Source organism: Phaenicophaeus curvirostris, chromosome 15 (assembly GCF_032191515.1).
Source record: "Phaenicophaeus curvirostris isolate KB17595 chromosome 15, BPBGC_Pcur_1.0, whole genome shotgun sequence".
Classification (NCBI taxonomy): domain Eukaryota; kingdom Metazoa; phylum Chordata; class Aves; order Cuculiformes; family Cuculidae; genus Phaenicophaeus; species Phaenicophaeus curvirostris.
In genome coordinates, this window is record NC_091406.1 from 19,850,161 (window position 1) to 19,865,312 (window position 15,152).

A 15,152-nucleotide genomic window follows, 5' to 3' on the forward strand; every position below is an offset into this window, starting at 1 on the left:
CAGAGCTGCACATTGTAGTTATAGGCCTTACAGATTCTGTGATTGGAGCTGTGAAACCTCTGATCTCAGTCCATATGAATTTCTTTCTTGGAGACAATTGCAGTAAATGCTGACACACAGAAGCACTCAAGATATCAGCTGGGCAAGAAACTTTGCATCACACGAAAATCAGCCAAGAGGCAGCACAAGGAACTGTCCCTGGGGCTGGAGATTCATAAACTCCAAGGACATTCCAATTCCACACAATGTCTCAAGATCCAGAAGGCCTGCAATACCAGACACTTCAAAGACTGGAAAAGATTCCTAAGCACAATCACTCCATTCTCATCCTGCCTCATGCTTTCCTCCATTCCCCACTCTAGCATGTATGTTTTCAGGACAAGAAGATCATCTCCCAGTCTTGTCTTTTCACACGGCCCATGGTTTCCCACCCATTTCTAGCTCCCACAGACAACTCTTCCCACTCCTCACGATTACCCTTCACATCAGGACACGGCCCTACTTGGTGCCACTGCCACATTCTCTCCACACTCTCCTCTGCATTCTGCAATCTCCAATGCAAATGCTGTGCATCTGGGGGCAACACTGCTGAAAGAGGTGATGTCAGGACAACTCTAAAAGAAACAGGAATTGAATCTTTGATGTGAAAATATAAGCCAAACAGTGGTGAAAGCAATGTGACCCATGACATCTACTCCACAGAAGCATTGGGTGTTTTGCAACTAGGCTGAAGTGTTACAAACATGGACCCTGGCTCACACTCCTCTCCCTGAACACATTAAAGACAGTTACCACACACTTCCAAAAAGAATAGTCCACAATGCCTTCCTCAGTTTGATCATGTCTCCAGAATGAAACAAAAGGAGGAAATTGCACCATGTGGAGAGAGAACCCTGAAGTCCCAATAGTCACCTTGAATCACCTACATCTCTTGTCAACAGACATTATACAGTTCCTCACCAATTACACAGGCCGCGCTTTGTACAGCATCTCCATTTCCTCAGGGAAGACTCTTCCTTGCACAACATCATCCTGTGTGTGATACAGGCCCTACTCCACACCAATCAGGGCATCTTTCCAATAATATCCAGTCCTTGCTCCACCATGAGAACATGACCCAAAAAGAAAAAACTTTCTGTCCGTGACCCAGGCCTTCATATTCTCTTACCTTCCCTCACATTTGGCACAAACAACACCTGGAGGGACGCAAAGACACACAGTGTCTGGCAGACTCCTCCTTAAACTTCATCCTGAATGTTTTGTGCTTTTTCAGCAATCTCAGCTGCTAACACCACAGAGCTGCATGGTAGAGATCTTACAGATTCTGTCAGTAGAATTATGTCTGCTCTGATTTCAGTCCACAGGGATTGTATTTCACAAGAGAACCACGGCAAATGATGAAGCACAAGGACACTCAGGATATCAACTGGGTGGGAGCATTTGTACCACAAAAAACCCAGACCTGGGCTGCTCTGAAGTTTCTGGGTTGTTCGAGTTCATATGTGAAGCATGACAAAGGGACACATCATCTCTGCTGAGGCCAATGGTGCAAGGGCACAAGTAGAGGACAAGAAGCACAAACAGATCAGACCCACCTCCTCATCACACTCACTTACAAACAGTTAAAGGACTCTCACCAGGCTGTGGGTAACTTCAGGCTTCATTAATTAATCTCGACTGTCTCGTTTCGATTCTCCCTCAGTAGTGATGCTCCATGTTTCTCCACCAATCACAAAAATAGCTTTTCTTCTTTCTTGAGATATTCCTAGTTATTCTTTAAAGCTTTAAAGAAAACCTCAAGCAGTACCACTAAATTATTCCTATATTTAACCTATGCTTGTATGCAAATTAGCTTAACCTTTTAATCATTAGTTATCATTAAAGCAAATACCTGTTCTAGATCTGCCACTTCTTGCACAACCTCTTAATTCAGCTAGACTGGGCTTTAAATCAGGCATAGAAAGGGCTAATGCATAACTGAACAACATTCAGGGAGATGCATAACTGAGCAGTATTATTGTAACTACCCTAAAGAACACTTTCCCAACACTCCTTACCGCTCTTAACACAACACTCTATTTATCACAATCCACTGGCAGTAATATCTAAGTTTTACATCGATATATTCATCGTACCTCCTTATTTTCCTTAACATAAACCCCACCCGAGGATGAGCGTGGAAACATAACAGCAACTTCAATGACTCTGGAAGCTACTATAGATGGCCATGAACTACACACTGACTGAAGGTTGAAGAGTTACCCTCTTACAACACACTTGTACTGTGCATTAATCACTTTGTATATTCTTTCATCATTAATCATGCTATTATTTTTCTCTTCCTTTGCCGTTCTGCTCAATTGTCATTATCTCAACCCACGAGTTACACATCTTCTTTCCCATTTTCCCCCAAATTCCAGTACGCAATGGGAAGAGAACGAGCAAGTGGCCTTGTGGTACTTAATTGCTGGCTGGAGCAAAGCCATGACAGACACACCATAGGAAAGGAGATCTGAAGTTTAGAGGAAATGCTCCAGTTCTCCCACATTTCTCCCAGTATCTTCATTTCCACCAGGCAAGACATTTCTCCTCTGGAAGTCACCCTCCCTGTGATACAAGAACAGGCCCTGATCAATGTCACAAGCACCATCACCGCCACAACACCCAAACACTGCTCCGCAGCAGGAATATTCCCTAAACCTAAATACCACTCTAAACATGACCAGGGTCTTCACACAGCCTCTCACTCATTCATGAGAAGATTAAAGAACATCAGGATGAATGAAAAGCCAAAGGGTTCTTGAAAGACTTTTCCCACCTGCCTGACTGCCAACCTCAATTCTTTGCACCTTTTCAGTCATTTCAGGTGGAAACTCTATAGACCTGCACATTAGGTTTATAACCATTACAGATTCTCTGATAGGAGCTGCGACAGCTCTGACCCCACTCCACATTAATTTCATTCTTGGAGCACATTGCAATAGATACTGATGCACAGAAGCACTCAAACTATCAGGTGGGTGGGAGAATTCATCCCAGAGAAGATAAGAGCTGGGTTGCTGGGCAGGGTTTGGCCTGTACACATGCATCAGAATGAACCATGTGTATTAGGACACAGCTTCTCTACCGAGGACGACTAAGAGAATTTAAAAGCAGGGCAAGTCAAAACCACAAAGATTACACCCACCTCTTCATGTGCTCTTAAAAATCCTGCCTGGATACGAGCAAGGAACACTCACAGCAACATCAATGGCTGTGGAAGCTGTTCTCAGGATGCCCACCACTACACAACCACTGCAGACTCTAGTGCTACCCTCCCACAACCCCTTTCCCAACACAAGAGCAAAAAGGTCCATCAGAAGGTGCTCCACCCTCTGTATGTCACCCATTCTCACCTACACATATCCAAAATCAGGTCGATATTGAATCCATCCAAAATCAGACACTTGGATGCCTGGGCCAGAAAAAAATGGATGAAACTGCACCACAAGGAGAGAGAACCCCAAAGTATCAGTTGTCACATTGAGTCATGTATATCTCTTGCCAAGAAGAATCACACAGGAGAAGGACAACGAAGTTTTCAACAAAAATAACACATTGGATACCAGCACAGACAGCAGTCAGCAAACGTAAGAAGACACTAAACAACACTGTGAGGACTGTCACCAGCACAGACTGCACCTCTTGCAGCCCTGCAGCATGCTCCCCTGAAAATACTACAGACCAGCAAAAGTATCTCAAAAGCCAATGGCGCTGCAGCATTCATCCCTATCAGCAGCGATTTATTTCATGAGAGAACAAGTCACACCCACAACACCAAATCTTAGATCCAAAAAAGAAAATCTACCTAAGGCACGATCTTTCCTTATTTACCCCACTCAAAATGAACACCCAGAGGGCTTTAGCAAGGACCCAGAGGCCAAGTCTGAATAAACCCTTGAAGCACCCGTCAACCCACCAGCAAACAGACTCCTCGGACTCATCCCGTGTCCCACCAGCGCCCACCCAGACCACAGAAAACAATGGAAACAAGGGCCAGAAGGGGACAGGGGCGTCGGGGACCCGGGTGAGAGGCCAGAGAGGGAGCAGCACTGACCGTGTCCAGCAGAGCGGGTGGCTCCGGCTGCGTCTCCTTGGCCGCGGCGCCGGGCGGCGGGGGGCAGTTGGGGCTGAACACCATCAGGTCGCTCTTGCCCACGCCCTCCGCCACGCACAGGCTCCGGCTCTGCCGCTGCGAGTACGACCAGCTCCCCACTTGGCTGGCACACACCAGCGTCGCCGGCCCGCGCCCCGACAGCGTGCCCGCCCGCGGCGCCCACCGCCACGCCCCGCACAGCACCACCGCCACCACCAACAGCCCCGACACCGCGCAGATGGCCGCCACCAGCCACGCGTTCGTCGATGACGACAAAGACAACGACGACAACCCCGATGCCGCCGAGCCGCCCTCCGCGCCCGATGCCGCCCGCAGCCCCGACCCCGATGACCCCGCGCCCGACACCGCCTCGCCGCCCTCCCCCAGCGACACGCTCAGCGTGGCCGTGGCCGAGCGCGCCGGCTCCCCGTGGTCCCGCACCACGATCACCAGCCTCTGCCGCGGGCCGTCCGCCTCCTCCAGCGCCCGCGCCGTGCTCACCTCGCCGCTGTACAGCCCCACGCGGAACGGGCCCTTCCCTCGCGGCTCCCGCACCTCGTAGCGCAGCCACGCGTTGTAGCCCGAGTCCGCGTCCACCGCGCGGATCTTGGCCACCACCTGCCCCGCCGGCGCCCCCCACGCCGCCCACGCCCACAGCGCCCCCGACGACGCTCCCGACGACGAGCCCCAAAACTCCGAGCCCGACGACGCCCAGCCCGACGCCCCGGCGCCCGCCCCGACGCCCGCGGCCGGCAGCAGCGCCGGCGCGTTGTCGTTCTCGTCCAACACCCACACCTGCACCGTCGCGTTGCCGCACAGCGACGGCTCCCCCGCGTCCACCGCCCGCACCTCGAACTCCAGCACCTGCACCTCCTCGTAGTCCAGCGGCCGCAGCGCCCACACGCGACCGCTCTCCGCCTCCACCGACACGTAGCTCGACGCCGAAACCACACCCCCGCCCGACCCTCCCGCGCCCCCGACGCCGCCCTCCCACAACGAGTACCGAACGCGACCGTTGCCCGCCTCGTCCGGGTCCCGCGCCCGCACCCGAGCCAGCTCCGCGCCCGCCGCGTTGTTCTCCCGCGCCAGCACCGTGTACACGGCCTGCGCGAACGCCGGCGCGTTGTCGTTCACGTCCGACACCGGCACCCGCACCCGCCTGCTCCCGACCAGCGCCGGCGACCCGCCGTCCTCCGCACGCACCTCCACCTCGTACTCCGACACGCGCTCCCGGTCCAGCGCCTCACGCACCACCAGCGAGTACGACCCCGGCACCGCCGACACCAGACCGAACGGCGACGCCGGCCCCACCGAGCACCGCACGCGCCCGTTCGACCCCGAGTCCCGGTCCCACACGCTCAGCAGCGCCACCACCGTCCCCACCGACGCGTCCTCCGGCACCGGCACCGACAGCGACGTCACCCGCACCTCGGGCGCGTTGTCGTTCACGTCCAGCACCTCCACCACCACCTTGCAGTGCCCCGACAGAGGGGGATTGCCCTTGTCTTTCGCCTTAATATGTAGGTCGTAGAAAGGAACTGTCTCAAAATCCAGGGCGCCCCTGAGTCGAATCTCCCCGTGCATAGAATCTATACTGAATATATCGGAGCCGGGGGGAGGAACAAGAGTTTCCATTTCATAAATCACTTCTCCATATATACCCAAGTCTGGATCCGTGGCAAGCAACCGAGCCACCAGTGTCCCCACTAAGGCATCTTCGGGTAAAAGAGCGTTGTACACCGACTGGTTGAACTGGGGCGCGTTGTCGTTTACATCCAGCACCGAGATCACCAGCTCCATCGTGCCCGACAGAGGCGGCCGGCCCCCGTCACTCGCCGTCAGCACCAAACGGTGCACGGGAACCGTCTCACGGTCCAGAGGTTTCGTCAGAACCAGAAACAGCGATTTACTCCGCGAGTTACTGTTCTCTTCTTCTATTTTAAAGTGCTCGCTGGGGCTGAGCGAGTACGAGAGCTGCGCGTTCGCTCCGATATCCGCATCCGACGCGCCCTCCAGCGGGAAGCGAGACCCCGGCACGGTGTTTAACTCCGGGATGCTGAGGTTCTTGCGGGCGGCGGGGAAGAGCGGGGCGTTGTCGTTGATGTCGGTGACCTCCAGCTCCACGTGGAAGACGCGCAGCGGCCGCTCGAGCAGCACCTCCAGGCGCAGGGCGCACGGCGCGCTCTTCCCGCACAGCTCCTCCCGGTCCAGCCGCCCGCTCACCACCAGCGCCCCGCTCGCCCCGCTCACCTCCACGCTCGCCCGCCGGCCCTGCGACACCAGCCGCAGCCGCCGCGCCTCCGCCTCGCCCGCCTCCAGGCCCAGCTCCTGCGCCACACGCCCCACCACCGTCCCCACCTTCGCTTCCTCCGGCACCGAGTAGCGCACCTGCCCGCCGACCAGCGCCCACGCCGCCTGCAGCACCAGCACCAGCACCCGCACCGCCGGACCCCGACACGCGCCCATCGCCGCCGCCGCCCGCCCGGGCCCCGCACGGCTCCCGCCGCCGCCCGCACGCCCCGACCGCCTCTCCTGCCCGCCCCGCGCCGCCCCCCCGCGCTCACAGCCGGGCTCTGCGCCGCCCCGACCGCCCCCGCCGGGGCTGAGCCTGCAGCGACACCGTGTGCTCAGCACCAGCCGAGCGCCAGACCCGCGCCCGCCGCACTGCGCTCTCCCACTTTTAGTCCTTCTTCCTCCTTCTTCCTTTTCATTTAGTCTCCCCTCTCCCTTTCTTCATTCGTGTCTCTTTTGCTTCCGTTCTCTTTTATACATTCTTCTTCTCCTTCCACTCTCTCCTTTCTTCGGTTCCGTCTCTTCTCTTCCCTCTCCTGTTCCTTCTTGCTCTGCCCTCCCCGACTCTTCTCTCCCCTGTCCCTTGCCATTCCAGCCTTCTCTCTTCTTTATACCCAAGTTATCGCTCGACACTCGCCTCCGGCGCTGCGGTGGAGACGATCAAAGACAGACCCATCAGCGATAATTACGGGTCGTCATCGCTAATTAATTACGGGGCGTGGGACTCTCACCTAAAGCGAGGCTGTTAGGAACAATCTCCGTTCACCAGACAGAGGTAACGTTGGCGCGTCCCAGTAAACTCCTTTATCGTTTCTTTCTTCTCCCGAGCCTCGCACGCTCCTCGCCACAGGACACGCGCTCCTTTTCCTTCCATACATTCCTTTCTTTCCTTTTCTCTTTGCAAAATTTTCGTTTTCTACTTCCTTCTCTTCTTTCCTCTCTCTCCGCATTCTCTCCTCCCCTTTTTCTTTCTTTCTTCTCCTGTTCCTTCTTGCCTTGCTCTCCTCTGTCTTCACTCCACCTTCCCCTTTTCCTTCCAGCCTTCTCCCTCCTTTACCCTCGCTGGCAGATCCTCAGTCGCCTCCGGCGCCGCGGCAGAGACCTTCCAAGTCGCAGGTCTACATGCTAATCGTAATTCCGCAGAGCAGCAGCGCTAATTACCGGTACTCTGATCAAGGGGGAGGCTGTTAAGGACCAAGTTCATTCCGCGCCTGTAGAAAACCGCTTTGAACCCTTGTATCTTCTTTTATCCTTTCTTCCTTCCTGTTCTTTCTCATCTTCCTACTGTATTCACTCTCTTAATCATTTCTGCCTCGCTTTTTCGGTTTTATTTCTTTGGTGTTGTCTTTTATTTTTACTTTCTCTTTTCCCGTTACCTTCTTTCTTTTCTGTTTCCGTGCCATGGTAGGAAAATCGTTTCTCCTTATAACTTTCTCCCTTCTTTCTCCCCATCTCTTGCTTCGTTCGGGTTTGATCTTCTTTCTCTCTATTATTCCTTCTCTTTTTCTTTCTCTTTTTCTCTTTTCTCTTTCTCTTTTTCTCTTTTCCTCTGCTTTCGCTCCTTTCCCATCACGGTTTCTCTATGATTCCATCACCCCCGCCATGCAGCACTGAACACTTCCCGTCAAGCCTTGCACAGGGTCTCTGAGCAACGAGGATGCCGAGATCCTCAAATCCATTCAGTGTATAAAGACAATGTAATAACAGTGGAAATCTCCTCTACCAGCTCTTCCTTCCTTTCTTTCTCTTCCTTCGTTCTTTGTTTCTTCCTTGCCTGAATTTTCCCTTGCAGTCCATGCTTTTCTGGTTCATTTCTCTTTCTTTCATTTTTTTTTCACCTTCATCCTTTTTTTCTGACTCTTCCTTTTTCTTTCTTGCTCCACCCTGACAGACTTTTACTTCCACTTCACTTCTCCTCCCACACTTGTTCCTTCTTTTCCTCCACCGATCTATTTTACATGTTTACAACACTTTTGACAGGAAACACAGTCAGGACCTTTGGCAAGAGCTTTCATTCCTCTTCCCTACTGCCTTCCATCTCTCCACAAGGGGAACAAACTTCCTGCTGTCCTCAGTCTAGGCGACACAAACTGCTGCCACAACACTCCTTCCCAGCCCTCTCAAAGACACAGAAACTATCAGAGCAAGACCAGTGGATGGCAAAGAACAGCACTGCTACAACACAACAGGATCCACCACCCACACAAACACAAGAACAAGCTCCAGCTTCTGGGATGTTTAATAAAACAGACCCCCAAAAGTCCAGACAATACATGGGGCAAATAGAGTCTGGAAACCGCACCTATCACAGCTCAACACATCAACCCTTCAACAAGGATAAAAAAAAACCATAGGCAACCCACAGCTCCCAAACTTCAGAAACCATGAGGCAGAGCATGATCCTTCCTCCTGCACACCAAAAATCAAGCTCTTGCTCCTTCTTCTGGGCAGGCACACACTGCGAACACATCACAGCCAGAATCTTCACATCCAGGGGTATTAGTCCCCACAGAATAATGCTCTTTCATCAGCAAAAGCCACACTTCACTCAGCCAAACAAAAGACACAAAGGCAAGACTGTGGCATTTTCAATCAGATCATCCCAGCGACGCTCAATACATCCATTCCAAGAAAGACACTGGAGTCCCTCTCCCATCTGACCTCCTGCCACCACCTCACAGGATTATGGGAAGCAGCAGGAATGGAATGAGAGGAGGTGGTGGTGGCTTTGCTGGTCCACACCTCCAGGAATGACAAGTAAGGCTGCATTCCATTGACCCAATATGAAGATACCACAACAAAACAGGAATAAAAGTATATATCTCTCTCAAATTCACCCTCTTTTGGTATCGTTGACTTACCTGTAGCATCCCTGGTTGCTTCTTCAGAAAACAAAATGGGTTCAGGACAGCAGAATTTAATCCAAGATATATTTCCACTTAACATTATCAATGATTTCAGGTTAAAACAGGCAGAAAGAAATTACTTTCATTCTCCAAAAGCTTTGAAATCACTGAACAGTGTGCTGTGCTCCCTTATGCACTTCTGTTCACAAAGGAAGCAAGAGGCAGACCTGAAAGCTAAGAACATTCTCTCAACAGCAACCTCACCTCCAGATCACAACGATGGCCAGACCCCCAAAACTCTGTAACCTGGAGCTTCCAAAATTCTGGTCTCTGCATCTCATCCTATAATACCAACACAGTGCCAAGGAGATAGAAGGAAAACCCAAAATGTGAGAGTTTTCACTAAGACTAAAGAAGAAAACCTAAGGAACCCAGGACACGGTATTGAAATAAAAGGTTTCCAGGCAACTTGAATACAGAGAGCTCTCCTGGCCCTGCCTAGCAAGACCAAGAGCAGAAAGATACCCAAGCAGAGGGTCAGAGAAGCCTGGCAGCAGTGACAAATTTTGTAAAGGCTTTTGTTTTAGCAACAATGTTCTACCTCAACTCTAAAGGATTAAAGGCATTTGAGGCTGATGTCTTTACAAGCAGTAACACAACAAAGAAAAACAGCTCTCTAAGATACACAGAACTGCTAGACATCCTGAGAAGATACCAGGCAAACAACTTTCTACAATGGGCTTCTTCCCAAGGTTTTCTACTGGAAATGTTTACCACAGGCCCCAGGGATTGATATTTTCAGCTAAGCAGACATTCCCCACTTCTTCACCAATTATATAAGCCAGGTTCTGCACATCTCCAACTTCCTCAGGGAAGAGGCTTCCTTGCACAACATCATTCTCCATGTGACACAGGCCCTAATCCATACCAAGCAGAGGATGTCTGCAATAATATCCAGTCATTGTTTCACCACAAGAATGCTCCCCAACAAGAAAACCCACTCTGTCCATAACCCAGGCCTTCACATACTCTTACCTTCTCTCAACATTGGCACAAAGAACACCTGGAGGGATGCAAAGACAGACTTTCAGCCATCCCAGTTGCCAACACCACAGAGATGCATGGCAGAGATCTTACAGATTCTGTCACTAGAGCGGTGACAACTCTGATTTCAGTCCACATGGATTCTGTTTCACGAGTAAACCATGGCAAATGATGAAGTGTGAGGGCACTCATAATGTCAATTGAGTAGGACAATTTGTAACACAGAAAACCCAGAGTGAGGCTGCTCTGAAGGACATTGGCTGTTGGAGCACGTATGGGAGCTAAGCATGACAAAGGGACACAGAATCATAGAATCTCCAGGTTGGAAAAGACTTCTTGGATCATTGAGTCCAACCATTCCTATCAGCCACTATACTGTGTTGCTGAACAGGACTTCACATGTCTAGTGAGGCCAGTGCTGCAAGTGCACAAGCAAGAGACATCAAGCACAAACACATTAAGCCCAACTCATCATCACACTGAAGTGAAACCCTCCTGAGGAGGAGTTAAGGAACCATCACAGCAAATTCAATGGCTCTGGAAACTGCTACAGGTGACCACCCACTACAGAACAATAGAAGCCTGAAGTGCTACCCTCTTACAACACCCATGCACTGTGCATTAGTCACTTTGTATATTTTTTTGATCATTATTATGGTTATTTTGCTCTTACTTCCCTGTTCTGCTAAACTGTCTTTATCTCAACCCACGAGTTTTACAGTCATCTTTCCCATTCTCCTCTACATACCAGCAGGCAAGGGGAAGGGGAGGAGTGCGCAAGTGGCTTTGTGGTACTCAGTTGTTGGCTAGGAGCAAAACTGTGACAGACACACCATGGGAAAGGAGATAGAAAGCTTAGCGGACATACTCCATTTCTTCCCCAATGACACAGACCATGTTCCACCCAGTATCTTCACTTCCATTAGGCAAGACATTTCTCCTCTGGAAGTCACCTACCCCATGATGCATGAACAGGCCCTGACCAATGCCACGACCAGCATCACTGCCACAACCCCCACACACTGCTCCACAGCAGGAACATTCCCTAAATCTAAATACCTCTCTGAACATCACGTAGGTCTTCACACAATCTCTCCTTAACTCGTTATCAGCATAAAGAATATCTACATGGATGCAAAGACACATGGTGTTAGGCAGACTGTTTCTACACGCCTAACCTTTCAGTCATTTCAGGTGGAAACACTATAGACCAGCACATTATGTTTATAGTTCTTACACATTCTCTGATAGGAGCTGTGACAGCTCTGATCCAACTCCATCTGAATTTCGTTGCAGTAAATGCTGATGCACAGAAGCCCTCACCACATGGTGTCAGCTGGATTGGATAATTTGTACCATAGGAAAACAGAACTGGGATGCTCTGAAGGGTTTGATACGTACGTCCCAGACACGGGAATCAGCCCTGTGTGATTGCAAGTCACATCACTGCACACTTGAGTGAAATTGAGCACACAATGATTACACCCATGTCTTTTTTGACTCGGTAAATCCTTCCTCTGGAAAATCAAAAGTCAGTGCAACATCAATGCATCTGGACAATACTACATATGCCCACCACTACACAACGACTGCAGACTGAATTGTGGTCCTCCCACAACACTTTTCCCAGCACAACCTGTCTCACCAACACACCGCCTGCATCAAGCAGGAAGCAGCACAAGCGGCTGGAGATTCATAACATCCATAAAGCAACATTTTATTTGGTACCCCTGAAAGCAACGCCCAGAGAAATTTGGTAACAACCTACATGCCAAGTTCCATTCATGCTCAGAAGCATCCACCAAGACCCCACCGCAGGCAGGGTCAAACAGGCTCCCACCAGGATAAGCCCAGCCCGCGGGACACAAGGGCCAGAAGGGGACAGGGGCGTCGGGGACCCGGGCGAGAGGCCAGAGAGGGAGCAGCACTGACCGTGTCCAGCAGAGCGGGCGGCTCCGGCTGCGTCTCCTTGGCGGCGGCGCCGGGCGGCGGGGGGCAGTTGGGGCTGAACACCATCAGGTCGCTCTTGCCCGCGCCCTCCGCCACGCACAGGCTCCGGCTCTGCCGCTGCGAGTACGACCAGCTCCCCACTTGGCTGGCGCACACCAGCGTCGCCGGCCCGCGCCCCGACAGCGCGCCCGCCCGCGGCGCCCACCGCCACGCCCCGCACAGCACCACCGCCACCACCAACAGCCCCGACACCGCGCAGATGGCCGCCACCAGCCACGCGTTCGTCGACGACGACAACGAAGACAACGACGACAACCCCGACGCCGCCGAGCCGCCCTCCGTGCCCGACGCCGCCCGCAGACCCGGCCCCGATGACCCCGCGCCCAAAGCCGCCTCGCCGCCCTCCCCCAGCGACACGCTCAGCGTGGCCGTGGCCGAGCGCGCCGGCTCCCCGTGGTCCCGCACAACGATCACCAGCCTCTGCCGCGGGCCGTCCGCCTCTTCCAGCGCCCGCGCCGTGCTCACCTCGCCGCTGTACAGCCCCACGCGGAACGGGCCCTTCCCCCGCGGCTCCTGCACCTCGTACCGCAGCCACGCGTTGTAGCCCGAGTCCGCGTCCACCGCGCGGATCTTGGCCACCACCTGCCCCGCCGGCGCCCCCCACGCCGCCCACGCCCACAGCGCCCCCGACGACGCTCCCGACGACGAGCCCCAAAACTCCGAGCCCGACGACGCCCAGCCCGACGCCCCGGCGCCCGCCCCGACGCCCGCGGCCGGCAGCAGCGCCGGCGCGTTGTCGTTCTCGTCCAACACCCACACCTGCACCGTCGCGTTGCCGCACAGCGACGGCTCCCCCGCGTCCACCGCCCGCACCTCGAACTCCAGCACCTGCACCTCCTCGTAGTCCAGCGGCCGCAGCGCCCACACGCGACCGCTCTCCGCCTCCACCGACACGTAGCTCGACGCCGAAACCACACCCCCGCCCGACCCCCCCGCGCCCCCGACGCCGCCCTCCCACAACGAGTACCGAACGCGACCGTTGCCCGCCTCGTCCGGGTCCCGCGCCCGCACCCGAGCCAGCTCCGCGCCCGCCGCGTTGTTCTCCCGCGCCAGCACCGTGTACACGGCCTGCGCGAACGCCGGCGCGTTGTCGTTCACGTCCGACACCGGCACCCGCACCCGCCTGCTCCCGACCAGCGCCGGCGACCCGCCGTCCTCCGCACGCACCTCCACCTCGTACTCCGACACGCGCTCCCGGTCCAGCGCCTCACGCACCACCAGCGAGTACGACCCCGGCACCGCCGACACCAGACCGAACGGCGACGCCGGCCGCACCGAGCACCGCACGCGCCCGTTCGACCCCGAGTCCCGGTCCCACACGCTCAGCAGCGCCACCACCGTCCCCACCGACGCGTCCTCCGGCACCTGCACCGACAGCGACGTCACCCGCACCTCGGGCGCGTTGTCGTTCACGTCCAGCACCTCCAGCTCCACCTTGCAGTGGCCCGACAGAGGTGGTGTTCCCTGGTCTGTCGCCTTAACGTGTAGGACAAAAAAAGGAACGGCCTCAAAGTCCAGGGAGCCCGTCAGTCTGATCTCACCGCTTTTAGCATCGATGCTGAATACATCGGAACCTGAAGGAGGAACAATAGTATCTATTTTATAAATCACTTCTTGATTCACACCCACGTCCGGATCCGTGGCATTCAGCCGAGCCACCAGCGTTTCCTCTAAGGCGTCTTCTGGCACATGGACGTTGTACACCGACTGGTTGAACTGGGGCGCGTTGTCGTTCGCGTCCAGCACCGAGATCACCAGCTCCATCGTGCCCGACAGAGGCGGCCGGCCCCCGTCACTCGCCGTCAGCACCAAACGGTGCACGGGAACCGTCTCACGGTCCAGAGGTTTCGTCAGCACCAGAAACAGCGATTTACTCCGCGAGTTACTGTTCTCTTCTTCTATTTTAAAGTGCTCGCTGGGGCTGAGCGAGTACGAGAGCTGCGCGTTCGCTCCGATATCCGCATCCGACGCGCCCTCCAGCGGGAAGCGAGACCCCGGCACGGTGTTTAACTCCGGGATGCTGAGGTTCTTGCGGGCGGCGGGGAAGAGCGGGGCGTTGTCGTTGATGTCGGTGACCTCCAGCTCCACGTGGAAGACGCGCAGCGGCCGCTCGAGCAGCACCTCCAGGCGCAGGGCGCACGGCGCGCTCTTCCCGCACAGCTCCTCCCGGTCCAGCCGCCCGCTCACCACCAGCGCCCCGCTCGCCCCGCTCACCTCCACGCTCGCCCGCCGGCCCTGCGACACCAGCCGCAGCCGCCGCGCCTCCGCCTCGCCCGCCTCCAGGCCCAGCTCCTGCGCCACACGCCCCACCACCGTCCCCACCTTCGCTTCCTCCGGCACCGAGTAGCGCACCTGCCCGCCGACCAGCGCCCACGCCGCCTGCAGCACCAGCACCAGCACCCGCACCGCCGGACCCCGACACGCGCCCATCGCCGCCGCCGCCCGCCCGGGCCCCGCACGGCTCCCGCCGCCGCCCGCACGCCCCGACCGCCTCTCCTGCCCGCCCCGCGCCGCCCCCCCGCGCTCACAGCCGGGCTCTGCGCCGCCCCGACCGCCCCCGCCGGGGCTGAGCCTGCAGCGACACCGTGTGCTCAGCACCAGCCGAGCGCCAGACCCGCGCCCACCGCACTGCGCTCTCCGACTTTTAGTCCTTCTTCCTCCTTCTTCCTTTTCATTTAGTCGCTTCTCTCCCTTTCTTCATTCGTGTCTCTTTGTCCCATTCTCTTTTATACATTTTCTTCTCCTTCCACTCTCTCCTTTCTTCGGTTCCGTCTCTTCTCTTCCTTCTCCTGTTCCTTCTTGCTCTGCCCTCCCCGACTCTTCTC

General features: G+C 55.0%; 2 protein-coding genes across 2 annotated transcripts; both read right to left on the bottom strand.

Moving 5' to 3' along the window:
• Positions 1-3,391: 3,391 nt before the first annotated feature.
• On the bottom strand, positions 3,392-6,601 carry LOC138727231 (protocadherin alpha-13-like). Its single transcript, XM_069869520.1, has 2 exons — positions 4,097-6,601; positions 3,392-3,454 (listed from the first exon to the last, which is right to left on the bottom strand). Exons 1-2 carry the CDS (start codon positions 6,599-6,601, stop codon positions 3,392-3,394), a joined length of 2,568 nt encoding a protein of 855 aa, XP_069725621.1.
• Positions 6,602-12,141: 5,540 nt separating this feature from the next.
• LOC138727232 (protocadherin alpha-2-like) lies at positions 12,142-14,757 on the bottom strand. Its single transcript, XM_069869521.1, has one exon. The coding sequence runs from the start codon at positions 14,755-14,757 to the stop codon at positions 12,142-12,144; it is 2,616 nt and encodes an 871-aa protein (XP_069725622.1).
• Between the last annotated feature and the right edge of the window lie 395 nt (positions 14,758-15,152).